The 14,890-nt window shown below is 30.7% G+C and overlaps 1 protein-coding gene across 1 annotated transcript; it reads right to left on the reverse strand.

Annotated features, from left to right (window-relative positions):
* Positions 1–5,911: 5,911 nt before the first annotated feature.
* On the reverse strand, positions 5,912–6,721 carry LOC115227689. The gene is made up of 4 exons (XM_029798441.1): positions 6,632–6,721; positions 6,520–6,600; positions 6,174–6,485; positions 5,912–6,143 (listed from the first exon to the last, which is right to left on the reverse strand). The coding sequence occupies exons 1-4, from the start codon at positions 6,692–6,694 to the stop codon at positions 5,922–5,924; spliced, it is 678 nt and encodes a 225-aa protein (XP_029654301.1). The 5' UTR covers positions 6,695–6,721; the 3' UTR covers positions 5,912–5,921.
* Between the last annotated feature and the right edge of the window lie 8,169 nt (positions 6,722–14,890).

The following is a 14,890-nucleotide window of genomic DNA, read 5'->3' on the forward strand; positions in this document are numbered from 1 at the left end:
ACTGTACATATTGAAAAGGAATTAACAATTAAAAAATTTTTATATTAATAATCATTTCTATTTTTAATAAAAAAATACATTTTCATTTTCAAAGCATATGTTTTTCGCGATCTGCTTTAACCTAAATTATTGTTTTCTGTTGGGATTGTCGTCTAATGTGTTTTCTGCTTGGTTTTCTGTGATCCTTTAGATTTTTCAAGAATTTCTTTGCTGAGTTTTACAATGCTAACTCTTTTTTATAAATTAAAAAGTATAGTATTTCTCTAAAATATTTAACTAATTGTTAATTTTTTAATATTTTTAAGCCAAGTATCCATTTAACCGACTATGACAAATCATTACGAACGAAAAAAACCACTGTCAATCCAGTGAAACTCTTTTATTCCAAGCAGGTCAATGTGACAAAATATAGATTGTTTAATTGGGTCAATTAATATGAATCGATTAACTTCAAAAGGTTAACAATGGATCGATTAATTCAAAAGTTAAAATTCTTAAAGGAAATAACAGAAAATTTACCAACAAGTAAAAACTCGAGATTAAATTCTTTAAATGAAATTTTGCTTTAATTTAACAAAACGTTAATTTTTTTGTTAATATCAAAAAACCTTTTTATCTGGAGAAACCCCTGTTGTTTGATCTGCGATCATACTACTAGAAAAATCATTAGCGCGGAGATAGTTATCAAATACATAGATCGTTTTCTATATCATTTTAAAGTTGGGACCATGAGTTCGTACAATCTTTTTACAAACTAACTAGAATTCATGCACCAGCAGCGAGAGAAAATAAGTTCCTTTAAGCTTATACGAATTCAACTGTACTTTAGATGAATCTGACGGTTAGCTATTTAATTCTCTTTGATCTAGTTTTTTTGATATTTAGTCTTAGGTGAGGTTCTCTGCACTTTGATATCCCAAGGTCGTGAATTATTCGTCAATTAATTTATTTCATACAGATTATTATTATAGGCAACTACCGTAGAAACATAGTAGTTATATTTCCACACGTGCGGCCACATAAGATCAAGACAGAGAGAGAACATGTTATTAAGAAACTAGCTAATCCAAACGAGGTGTATCTGTCTCTGCTCCATCTGTTTTTCTTTTTAGCTGTGGCTGGGATAGACATCCGGTTCCGCAGTGGTGTATCACTGTTGACGGCGTCACTCGTCAATCCGGGGTGCATGTAATATGCTTGGAACCTTCGGTCGGGATGGTGCAGTCCTTGAAAAATTTGGTAGTTTTCCCAAGCTCCTGGGTTCATACAGATAATATATTAATATTTTTAATTTAACTAAAGTTAGTTTTTTAAAGCATTTAATTGATATAATTTTTAACAATTTTTTGCCGACTTCGAGATAAGAATAGTGAAACATGTTAGGGCTTGAAATATTTTTCACAGTTCGAATTTTTACTGTCCATTAATTTTTAATATAAGCTTTCAAGTAAGAATTAATTTTTCCGCAGAGCTTTAAAATAATTTATTCTAGAGCTGTTTTTATTCTATTGACTGAGACTATATAATATGCGTTAATCCCTAAAAATTATTAGTAAACTACATCTTTGATTTTAAAAAATAAATTGATTTTTTTCAATATGACATTTTATAAAGATTACATGCTGACAATCGAAATTTTTTTTAATTGATAGAAATTAATAACCAGCAAACGATATCTAAAACAATAAAATTTAGAACAAATGGTTTTAACTTTAAACACTTAACATGAACTTTAGTAATTTCATAAACAACGTCGACAAAAGAATTTTAAACATATTTTTCAGATATTTAAAAATATATCAAAAAATGTTTTAAATAGATAACAATAATTATAAATCAAAATACTTTATTGAATGACTCGGTAACTGATTGATCATGGTTGAATGAATAAATACAATAATTTAATATAAATTTGATTTTAACGAAAATATTTAGTACTTGATCAATTAACTCGTCTGATTAATTGTTAACTAAAAAAGTTAGTATAGTATGCAACTTTCATTTCTATAATACTTTAATCTTTTATTTCTAATATGCATTTTATAGGAAAAAATGAAATACCTCATTTTAAAAATTATAACCATTTCTCAAATTATTTTTAAATCTTCTCAAGGTATATAAATATGATTTTTGATTTTAACATACCTCTTTATTTTTTTAGAATGTCAGTTACCTAGTATCAATAATTTCACACTCGGTCCTGTTTTGCTTAGAAAAGAAGCCAAAATTTGCTGTAAATGTAAGAATTGTTATAAAGATGAAAAAAGGTTGACATTTCTAGTTAATGACAAATATTTAGTATAATTTGGACAAAAGATGGAATTCCAATAGAGAGCTCTTTAAAAATATTGGATTCAATTCAGTTCGAAAATTCAAAACAAACATTAATCTTTAAAAATAAAAATTATAATTTAGCCGGGAACTACAAATGCTATGTTAGAAATAAATGTGGTACAACAACAATACCTTCAGTTAATGTATTTCACCCAGGTTATTCATTTATAAAAACATATAATGAAAATCCTGATTTGATTAATTATTTAATTTTAATATTGATTATTAATCAAAAATATACTAGAAATGAATAATAAAATTCTGAATAATAAAATTATACATAAAAACGAAGGAGAATCGTATACAATTCAATGTAATCAAAGTTTTTTTAAAAATATTCCTACATTTGCCAAATATAAAGTTGAAAAAATGGATAAGGGTTTGGATACCACACGAAAAGTTTATGTGGATGGTTAGAAAATTGTTGCTAGCAATAATAAACTTAGGAAAGTTAATATTTGCATTTTTGATATCAGACGATACTGGTTTTTATCGTTGCTTGGCATCAATTAACGATACAATAACAGGTGTAACTTTTGAAACTGAATTTTTTGCACTTTATGTGAAGAAAAAAGGCAACTAATTTGGAATGTAATCTTTTTTTAGTTACATTGCTTTTTTTCCCTCCAAAGATTATTTATCCTCCTTACGATTACTACGTTGTAAATTCAAATTCATTAATCAATAATTCCGTTTGTGCTTTTTATGGAAAGTAAAATTTTATTTAAGATTAACAAAATAGTCCGATTCCGAAAGTTATATATCATGACATTAATAATAATAACATAAGATCATCTTCTATGTCCCACGATAATTTATATTTTTGCTATGGAATAAATTTAATTGGAACCAGTGTACTGCGTAAATTTAGAATAGTAGATAATGGTAGTTTAAAAATAATTTATATAATCATGCTAGTTCCGAATGGAAAGATTGTTCCTTTTTTAAAAAAAGTAACAGATGGAGATGTGGTCAGCTTCAGTTTTCATAAAATTGCCGGAGATGACAAAATGACATTTTTTTGGTTTCTTGGAGAATCTATGACCGAACTAAAAAACAACAACAGTCTCAAAATTATTTTTCAAATGATTTAGAATCCATTCTTCCAAATAAATACAACGAAACAGTTCAAATTCGGTTCAGTATTGTAAACGGCCCATATAAATTAACTTCTATAACAAGGAATAAATACGGAGCACATATTACTAGTTTGAGTTTTTTAATCCTCCCAAAAGGCAATTTTTTAGTTTTCAACATATTAGATAATAATTCTAACAGTGGATCATCCCTGAAAAACTCAGTCAAAACACTTAAAATAGGAATTGTTATATCTTTTTTACTAGTTTTTGGACTAGTGATAGTAATTTCTTTTTTTATGAAAAAACTTAATAAACAAGGTTTTGGTATTTTTATTTTAATATTTTTAGAATTCAGAAAATTTAATAAAAGTATTCTAAATAAAGAGAAATTTAAGGAGTTCACAGAGTTAGAATACAGTGATTTTATCCTTTAGCCTCAAAAAAGCTAAAATCATCTCCCGGATAAATTCGAATTTTCGATTTCCAGATGAGAACAATCAAGCTACTATAATTTTCATATAATAAATTAACTTGTTATATGTAGTAAAAAATACAATCTTTTGTTCAATGTTGGTTAAATAGTCAAAAGCTAGGACTAGGGTTTAAGTTTTGTCGTTATTTACAGAAGTCTAAAGCGATTTTTCACTTCTAATGAGGAATTTAATTACTAAGAAATATAAGTTTATTTGAAGTTCTATATGACAGGTATTGCATGAAAACAGAAACAGCGTTAAGATAATGTACGAAACATTTACGAGTCGGCTGTTAAAATAGAAATCCACAATCCAAAAAATCGCTACAAGTTAAGCTATTTTGATTAAAAAAGAGTTACGAAAAAATCTTAGTAAAATATGTTGAACATGACAAATTGGCTTAGATATTGTCTTTAAAATAATTGAAAAATAATGATTTGTGATTGAAAAAAATAGTAATTTGGAAATAAATAAACTGTAAACTGTAATTATTCCGGAATATATTAAGATTTTAAAATCGTAAATGTTCTTATCATTATTTAGTCAAACCTCTCTAAACCGATTCCTTGGCATATTGGAATTTCCTTAAAACCAAACCAATGTTCTATCCCCGATTGATTCTATAGACCATAACTGCTATTTCATCTTCGATATACTGGATCTCCTCTACTTCGAATAACGGCCGTATTTTGTGGTTCCAACTTCATTTTTCTTTTATAATTCTACATCAATCTTTGATCAAATCCTATTAATCGTCTTTAATCCTGAATTGCGAATAACTAAAAAATTCAAATAATAAATGAATCTAACCAGACACCTAAGCCGACATAAAAATTTTTTGGAAGAAGTATGAAATTGGATTCACCATTGTATCAAACAAACTTAAAAAGACTGATATTTATCTGGAATTATACAATCACAACGCAAATTATGTTAAAAAGGTTTTGCCAACCGAAAATTTGAATAAAAACACTGGGGAATGCTTTCAGATAGCATGTTTCAAAAACTTTTGTCAATATCAATTATAAAAAAATTTCTTCTTTGGATGCTATCCGAATGATTAACACTGCATGAGTGGACGTGAAATCAAACAGAATCTCTCTTTGCTTTAAGAAGTTTGGTATTCCGATCAAAATATATGATATAAACGACAGTCCTAGAACAATTTACTGTCCATACCCCTCACGTATAAACTAGTCGACAACAGAAGAAAAATTTGTCAACTTAGACTTTGAACTTACCCACTGAAAATCCCAAAGATTGGAAATCATCCATAATTACGCATTGCCAAACAGTATCAGCTTCTGAAGATAATCAAAGTGACTTAAATTCTGATAAGCAAACAGAGCCAAAACATACAGAGAAATTAGCACGGAAAAATGTTCAACAAAAACTAGAAAAAATGTGCCATTTTTCCTTTACTCAAAAATTTGCATTACTTACTCTCGACAACCAACTGATCTATCTGAACAATAAAGCGATTCCTGGATCGATGCTAAATACGAGGCAATCCTTACTGACATATCTCTATTAATTTTACTTTTTCGTTATAAGTAATTTTAATTACTTGTTGAATATATCGACCTCCCTTCTATACCGGACAATTCTGTCGGTCCCGAGAGGAGGTTTGACTGTAATTGAAAACTCCTCGCTTATCATATTGATCTCAGTTTTCCACAAAAATATCATAATACTACCATGAGACGTACAGTTACAATCTTTAAACAAATACAGAATTACAAATTATCATTAAGATTTGAAATAATTTTTGATAAATCACAATGCTTTTTACTCTTTAAAAATTAGTGGTTAATAAGATTTCTTTTAAACAATGAATATTATAAAAGTTAGTGCTTTAATCTTATCTAAAATCTTTAAAAAATAAATAGGATGAAACCGCCGAAATTTCCCTTAATATCGATTCAAAAAATGAGGTATTTACATAATTTATGAATTCGAAAAAAATAGTTAAAAATAAATTAATAATTGGCCTCAAAAATTAAAAATATAAATAATTAAGCAGTTTTATCCAAAACTAAATCAGATTAGAGGAATATTCATCTGCGATTATGGATTCAATACCAAATTCAATTTTTGGCTTGGTTTTAATATTTTCCTTCGTTTCGTTGAGAATAAATTCTTTATTACTTATTATTTGAGGAACAACGAAGGTAGAACAAATATTATTTCGTTCATTTGAATCAGGTTCATAGGAATCTGAAATACTCATTCTTTCGCAATTTGCGGTTTTTTTCGGCTAGACAAAATTAATTATTGATTAGTAAACCTGACTATGGTTTTGACAAGAAAAAATACTCGAAAGCGGACCACTTGTAAGTTTAGAGAATGTTTCCCAGTGATTGTCAGAGCTCGATATTTTTCTTTTAACACATGGATTGTCTTCCGCTATCTCATAATCTTTAAATGTTGTATCATTATTTAAATTTTTAGAATAAATAGAATTTAGTGCAGATTGATTGATCTTTTTAGATACTTTTTCTCTAAGTTCTGCGAGATTTGGAAATTTTATGTTTGCAGAAGGATATATTGTTTCTTTATTATTAACATAAATTTCCACACCAAGACAAAGTATCGATCCCTTAAATACAATCAATTATTTTTAATAATACAACTTTTTCTAATCCAACGGACTTGATGACATCAATTAGTCTTGCAGTTGTTTTTAATTTATTGTCATAAAAAGTGATTCTCACCTGTAAATATTGATTTTCATTTATGACTCACTTTAGAACAATTTGTAACAAAATATTTTAAACGGACATGTTTCTTAATCGCACCGATTAACATATTAGAATTACATTCAAGATAATTATTGATAGACTACAAATAAATTACAGATTTATGAACTTTCAAGGGCAAATCAGGCACTGCGGTGGCCGGTAAGCTAACAGAAATAAACCTTTCTTATATATTACTTTTTTAAGATGTAATTTACTATTATCGTTTGTGGAATCTTTTCTATTGACTCAAAGTAAGTTCGATTACTTTCGTTTTTGTGCCTTCGCACTAAGAAATAAAATCATAAATAAACTTTTTGGCGTAAAAAGTTTTCCATCATAATCTAATACAGTTTTTTAAAAATAATACCTGCTTGAATAATTTGAATAATTGTCTGAATTTTCGAATCTTCTCTATTAATGTTAATTTCACCACTGACTTAATCATATTTTCGGGGCATGAGTTTTCAATTAGAACACCACATATCGGACAATTCCTAGACTTTTGAAAATGTTCCCAAATACAGTTTTCACAAACTAAAAGTAAGAAATGAGATTAAAAATGATAATTTTATTTTTCCTAAGTAGCTAAAAATGAGTTATCGAATAATAATGTCAGTTCAAAAAACATCAATAAATATTAATCATTGCGGTTAGGATAACCGACTGTTAAACTACCTGCTTCATAAATTAATGTGTCTAAAACATTATCCAGGAGTATAACAATCACTAATTTAGATGTACTATTATAATTAATTTAAGTAGTTGGTAAAGAAAAAGTTCACTACTTACATGAATGGTTGCAGTCTGAAGCAGTATATGGATTTTCCATAATATTATTGCAGATAGAACATATAATAAGCTTTTCTACGCTTTCAAATAAATTGCAGCTTCCGTGCATTCAATTTATTATTCGCGTTAATTAATCTTTTTAACGAACAACTAGCGCAATTGGATTTTACCTAGAAAAATAATTGGAACAATTTATTATACTTTTGGTGTTTTCCTAAAATCATGTTATCAATTAATTTTAAAAATAATGTTTTTGTGATAAAAACAAAGTCAAATTTACACTTATAACAGCTTTTAATCACAAATTTCAAAATAGTACAATTTTGATCTATTTCATTGCTAAAAACACCATTCAAGCCTAAAAATAGAAGAGTGATATGCCGCAACAGTTCTGCTTTCCTAATTGAAAGGCTCTTGATTGTGATGCTGTGTATAATTTCTTTATCAAAAAGCTAAACACTTTCGCAAATTTCTTTTCTAAAAGATCAGAAATATTATTAATGATGTCAGTCAACCACAAGGATAGTTTTACACGGGAATTAAATTTTTAACCCTAAAGAAAGCAATCTCTGTTGACCCGAAGGACCTTAGACTAATTACATGCAGCCGTGCTTATATAAATAAATTTATCACAAATATGTGAATTACATAGAAACACATTATTGTGAGCGTAGATCGATGTAAAGAAAGTTTTCTATTTAACGAGTTAGCTTTGAAGTCCAATTTTGAAAAGCGAAGGTTAATTTCATTGAAAAAAGCAGAAATTTTGTAGACAGAAAAAAAAGAAAAGCCCACATGGCCACAATTATAGAATCCCTGCATTATAAATATAGAACAACCACACTCAAAGAGATTGCCAGATCACTACTGTGACTTGCAAATAAAGTCATTGTTGAGTAGTATTAAAAAGAAAAGGTTGTTTTCTAAGCTTATGAGTCGCTAAAAAATAATATTTTTGATATTCAAAGGATATATCTCCTAAATCGCAGGCGATATTCTCTTTCTTCAAGACGGAAACATCATTTTCAGAGATTCTAATGACAAAGGTCTACATTGTAGATCTTTGACGATAACAGTGGATCATCTTGCATCAAAATGTAATAGAATGTTAAATTCAGGTTACATCAAAAGGTGTCTTCACCTGAATTTCGAAATAATCAAAGAATTTCGAAATTTATACTCTAAATAATGCCTGTAAAATTATCATTTAATTGATTAGCTTTTCACAATTTGATTGAATAAAGTTGACTAGAAATTCTTATTAAAAAATTGGTGTCTTGAAAAATTTCATTCTAAAGATAATATTTACATTTTTGACAATAACCTGTGAAGATAAATATTTTTATTATAAAAACAAAAAAGAATGTATGACATTAAAAGTTCGGGAATTGACTTTATAAAACGTCCAGTTGTTAACAGAAATTTATGCTAACGTTTTTATTCGGGCACTTAAAATTAAGTGATTTTGCCGACTTGAGGAATTAAGGCTATTTAACGATAGATTAAGCAGTCTTTGCTACCGTTTTCTTTTAGTATTGGAATAGATATGGATCTTTCCACTCTCCTGGCCAATTTTGTTGACCTCATACCTCAGGAATTCTTCCGTTCAAATCCATTAATCCAATGATTTTACCGGATGTCCAAGCAGAATTCCAGGAGGGATGAGTACACGTGACCATATAACAAATGTCCGATGGATTACAGAGAAAGCCAATGAATACAATAAGAGTGTATACATTTGCTTCATTGACTATCAGAAAACTTTTGATTCCGTTATACACGACAAGCTGTGGTCCGGTTTAAAAGAATTTAAATTCAATTCCCATCTGACATTGTTTATCAAATCTCTTTATAAAAACCAAAAAGCTATTGTTAGCAAAGTGTATGGAGATACCGACTGATTCAAAATTGTTAGAGGGTCAGACAATTTTTCGTATTATCTCCCATCTTATTCGATATTTATGCCGAAATGATCATTGATCATGTCTAATTTGGCATGTGACGGAGTGCTTTCCTGAAAATAGACAGTATATACAAAAGCAGAGATATTTGCTTAAGGACCAAATGTAGACTGGTCAATGCAATCGTGTTCCGTCTCGAACACGACTTAATTAAATAACATAACCTAACTTTTATTCAGAACGATAATTTAGAAATAAAAAAACATTTTACTTATTTATAAAATAATGTTTTAAATTTTGACATGCATGAAACTATTTGGTTTAGAGTGAATATCTTATCGAAGAGCTGGAAAAGACAAAACGTTTTGCATTGAAATTGGCTTACGGAGTACAATTTGACAGAAGGTTAAAAGCTTGCAAAAATTCTCTGTGCCCACGATCAATATGGTCCAAAAGAAAACTTGTGTTTGATTACGATAATTGGGATTAGCAATGAAAGAGGCACTTCGGTGTCTCTTTTTTTATCTTACTGTTAACGATTTTTCTTTGGGTTTGGTTTTTTGGCAATAAAAACAATTCTATTTTATATGGTTTTAAGTTATCACTTAATATTTTTTGATTCATTCTAGGAAGGGAAAATCGGTCGTGCCGCTAGTAGCCAAACAGTTTTCTCTTAGGATTGCTAATAAAATTATCTGGAGCAGCCATGGCGTCTCCTCCAGTGTGCGTTTTGAAATCATGATTCTGATCTCCTTCACAACGACCCACAATTTCCAATGGTTTGCTTGCTCGTAAAGCTTAACTCATGTATACAACGAACAATTTTATAATGCAACAGTTACTTGAAATGAAAAATGGTGTCTGCATTTCAATATAAAATGGCGCAAAGAATACTTAGTCTTAAAAAAGCACCCCATACGTGAAACAATATTTTAATCCACGTAAAACGACGTTGTGTGTATGCTTAAACTGAGAAGAGATCATTAATCAAGAATTGCTGGAAATAACTCAAACTGTCAATGCGAAACTCTATGCCTAAGAGATGAAGAAACTCAAAATGGTTATTCAGATAAAAACATCTAATAAACATCAAAATGTTTGTTTGAAACATAAAAATGTTTGATTCCATATTGCAAAAATAAACAAAGAAGCTATTCAAACACACGTCTGAAAAATGCTTTCAAATGCTATGTAAAAAGTTTTGTTAAATAGTGATGCAGAATTGAGAGCTTGATTAAATCATTTTTTGAGTCAAATGATTTCTAGCGAAAAATTATTGAGAATCTTGTTGAACTTGAAAAAAAAGTTTTAGACACGGATGGAAATATATTATTAATTAAATCCTCGTCAGTTTTTATTTTTCTTAAAACGGCCTGAACTTTGTTTCCAACACTTTGTTTCCAACTACAAAAACTGACGACCAGAGGAAGACAAGCTGGCTTTTCCAGCAAATTTCGATCACTCCGCGGAAGCTGGTATTAAATACGCATCATCGAGTCGTTGAGTTGACCCTTAGGCTCCTGACTATCCTTTTATCAACGTCAGTCTTTTTTTATTAGGATAATCGATATAGTAGCTTTACATTAAAAATATTTTAAAATGAGTAAATTTAATTTTCGAAAAGTTCGAATCGTGCATCCGTAGCTTCGAGAAACGTACTCATGTAGGATTTATAAATTAAATATATTTATATATTTTATATATTCTAGAAATATGTGGTTTGGACCACAAATACTAAATGACGTTTGTATTATTTACCTAAAATGGAAGAATATAAAAATAAAGGCTGGTATATAAAGTTTTTTAAGGTATATTAAAAAATAGAAACAATCTAAAAGAATTTTCTAACTGTATAAAATTGTGATTGAGTTAGTTCATTTTTTGGAGATCAATTAATCAAATAAAGCCAGCAACATTTTATCCAATAAATTTTATTATTTTTAACATCAAATCACAATTATTATTAAATACACATCTGCTTTGCCATAAGCACGTACGTGCCTAAGATTTTGCTTGTGCCAGCCACACAATTTTTCAAGAGCAAGAGTGAGAACAAGAAAGTGAATTATTCTCATTAATTCCGACTTATGACGTTTATTAGTTTCTCTTATCTTATAAGTAGGGGTGCCAACAAAAAATATCATAGCACAGATCGTTGATGATGCCATTCGAAACCTTATGGTTGAACGGGATAATTTTATGCTTCTCATTTCCGATGCTGCACGGTATATGACATCCGGTATTGTTTTAATTAATTGATGATTTAGCCGGGAAAATTTTAAAAAATTTATATCCCAATCTTTTTCATGTTAATTGCGTCACCCATATTCTGCATAATTGTTCAATGGAGGTCAGAAAATCTTATCCAGAAGTTGATGATGTGATATCTAGCGTGCAAGCTTCAGTCAGGAAGAACCACAAGCGAAAATTGTTGTTTTACGAAATTGGAATTCCTCCGAAATTTTGTTGACGAGATGGGGCACCTGGTTAAAGGCTGCATCTTTTTATTCAAGAAATTTAATCTCAGTGATTAACATTTTTGATTTGAGGACGAAGGAATACTAGTGACTGCCACCAAAAATGCATTGAAAAGTGAAAAACTAGTAAAAAGCTTATGTGCAATTTCGCATAACTATTCACATATTCCAGGTTTTTCATATAGTAATTAATCTCATAGAGAAAATATTACAACTTGAAAGTAGCGAATGTACAATAGAATTTGCATATTCGACGTTAAGTACACTTGACTTCGGGAAGGATGAAGCAGGGATCAAAAAATATTTAGAGAAGAGAATTTTAGAGAGCGATATGACTAAAATTATTAATATGGATAATAAAAATATCTCTCCGGAAGATTATTCGTTGCTTCAAAACTGTCAACCATCCTCGGCATCTATCGAACGATGAATGAATGAATGAATGAATTTTTATTAACGGAAAAGCCGAAAAAAGAGGGAGAAAGTTAATGAGACAACGTATGCCTCTTCTTCGTTGTTTCCCTCTTTTTTTTTTTTTTTTTAAAATTAATTCGAGAAGAAAAGGCTCTCTCAAGAACACTTCCACCGTTTCCGTCGCGTCTTCCATCACTTGAGGGATGGGTTGGTCCAACTGGAGTCCATTTGCCAATTTGATGGCATATCGCCTCGTCTTTTCGAGCTTAGCGATAATGCCATCCCTTTCAGCAGTAGGATACCATCCCTCGAACCGTAGGTAAGCAATGGTTCGACGCACGTTTTATAAACATATAAAAACGTTTCCGGGGAAAGGTGGAAGTGAATTATGCTCCTGAGAATTTGAGCGCATTTCCTTCTCCTCGAGTCGATGTATCTGAAGTAAGAACCCTTGGATCCAACTTCAACCCCAAGGTATTTCAGGTTCTCCGTTACTGTAAACTCATAGAGGTTTCTCGGCGGTTTTCGTTTTGCTCCCTGTTTTGCAATCCAAGTGGCGGTGCACTTTTCTTTTGCAAGCGACAGTCCTTTGATATGCACCATTCTTCCACTCTTGTCACGTATCCTTTTAATTCCTCCACGAGATGTCTTTTCTCCACAAAGCATCCGTTATTAATATGTCGTCCGCGTAGATCATGAGACGACTGGTAGGATCTTTCGGTTTTGGAATATCAGCAACGTAAATATTAAAAAGCAGGGGGCTCAAGACCGAGCCTTGAGGTACCCCTCTTTTGAGATCGACAGATTCCGACAAACGGTTTCCGCATCGTATGTATGACCTTCTCATTGATAAATAGCTCTTCAGCCATTGACCGTTTTAGACCCGGGTTTGCTCTGGCGACACTTTCCAAGAGGCCCAGGTGCCATACGCTGTCAAAAGCTTTTGAGACATCGAGGCAGATAGCAATAGTCGCTGTATTATTAGCAAGACTAAGCGAGATGACTTTCTCGAGTTCTCCGAAACAATCACCACAGGATCTTTTTCGTCGGAATCCCCACTGCTCTACTGCAAGTGCACCTGATTCCTCTACCAAGTTCGAAAGTCTTGTGAAGACAATCCGTTCCATAATTTTAGAGACGGAGCATATTAGGCTTATCGGCCTATAGTTCTCTGCATGGTCCTTTATTTTTCCAGGCTTTAGAATCATACGTACGATTGACTTTTTCCAAGAGTCCGGTACGTATCCAAGTCTCCAGCTTGCATTGTATAGTGCGGTCAAGTATCGTAGGAGAATATTTGGAGCATGTTTGAATACAGAAATTGGAATGTAGTCATGGCCGGGTGCATTATTCTTGCAGCTCATAATTGCGGCATACGTTTCTTCCAACGTTATGTCTCTGCACAGTGGTCCCGTATGACTCAAATTAGCTCTTAGACTTCTCTGAGCCTCACATATAACTTCTTTCGGAACCATGTCGATCGGATCCACCTCTTGAACTTTTGCCAGTTGACTTCGCAGATGTGAGGGAACTTCATCGAGCGGGATATCTATTCCTTCAGTGTTTTTAGTCGGATCTCTCTCCTTTGTTCTCCAATGAACGATGCTTTTCGCAATTTAGGAGAATAAATAAAGTTAAATTTTTTTAATTTTAAGGTTAAAAATTTGGTTTATAGGTAATAAAGTTAACTTTTTAAGGTTAAATTTTTCAATTTTTAAGGTTAAAAAAATGTTGGCCCTACTTATAAGTTTTCTTTTTTACTGTAGTGCGGTTGATTAGATTTTAGAAAGCTCGCTATCCACAATTTTCACATCATAGGTTGCAACTCAGGCACAAACAACAATTATAACTAGCTAATCAAAAACAGTGATAGAGGGAGAGAGTCGTTTGTGCCGATCAACATAGACGTCCAAATTGACGACGAAAACTTTATACAAAACTTTTTGAGGAAAGTAAAACTGCAAGACCAAGTTGAAGAGGAAGATGACAAAAATTATTTTCCGACACTGTATGAAGCTAGTGAATTTGACTTAAAAAACACTTTTGACTGTATTTAAAACTACCTCAACGCGATTATTCAAAAAATTATTAATTATTTCTGAAGCAGAATAATACGGAGACTCAAATTTATCTATACCTTTCCAAGTTCAATATGGGAGTTTCCAAATTCAATATGGGATTTCCAAGCTAATTTTAAAATATTTGAAAAAAATCATGATTAATTTATATCAAACGAAAAAATTAAAATGTTACGTCCTTGTAATTTAATAAAGAAGGCAATAGTCCTTAGATTCTGGCTATTAACTTAGTACAAATCTTTGGAGTAACTTCGTCCATAGATTGTTTAATTAAATCCTCCAATCTCTGTTTCCGAAATTCTGTTTTTGACAAGTCAGGTTCACCTCTTAAATCATCCTTAAAGCCTTCTTTTATCCACCTGTATGCAGTTGTTCTTTTTTTCCGAGAGAACATGCAACTTGATTCCAATCCCCATCATTTTCGTAAACGGTCAACAAATTTTTTCTTTTTTCAGCTAATTGTTTCTTTTTATTAACGTACATTTTGTAATGTAAGGCGATTTTAAATTAATAAATGAATTCAATAACCGACTTGAAAGAATTTGGAAAATTCCACTTTGAACTTGGAAATCCCATATTGAATTTGGAAATTCCCATATTGAAC

This window comes from Octopus sinensis, unplaced genomic scaffold, assembly GCF_006345805.1.
Source record: "Octopus sinensis unplaced genomic scaffold, ASM634580v1 Contig06904, whole genome shotgun sequence".
Classification (NCBI taxonomy): Eukaryota; Metazoa; Mollusca; class Cephalopoda; order Octopoda; family Octopodidae; genus Octopus; species Octopus sinensis.

Coding starts and splice junctions, on each gene's coding strand:
- LOC115227689 (XM_029798441.1), bottom strand. CDS start 6,694: ATGTTAATCGGTGCGATTAAGAAACATGTCCGTTTAAAATATTTTGTT. Junction 6,601..6,631: donor TTGTTACAAATTGTTCTAAA/GTGAGTCATAAA, acceptor CAATATTTACAG/GTGAGAATCACTTTTTATGA. Junction 6,486..6,519: donor AGTCCGTTGGATTAGAAAAA/GTTGTATTATTA, acceptor ATTGTATTTAAG/GGATCGATACTTTGTCTTGG.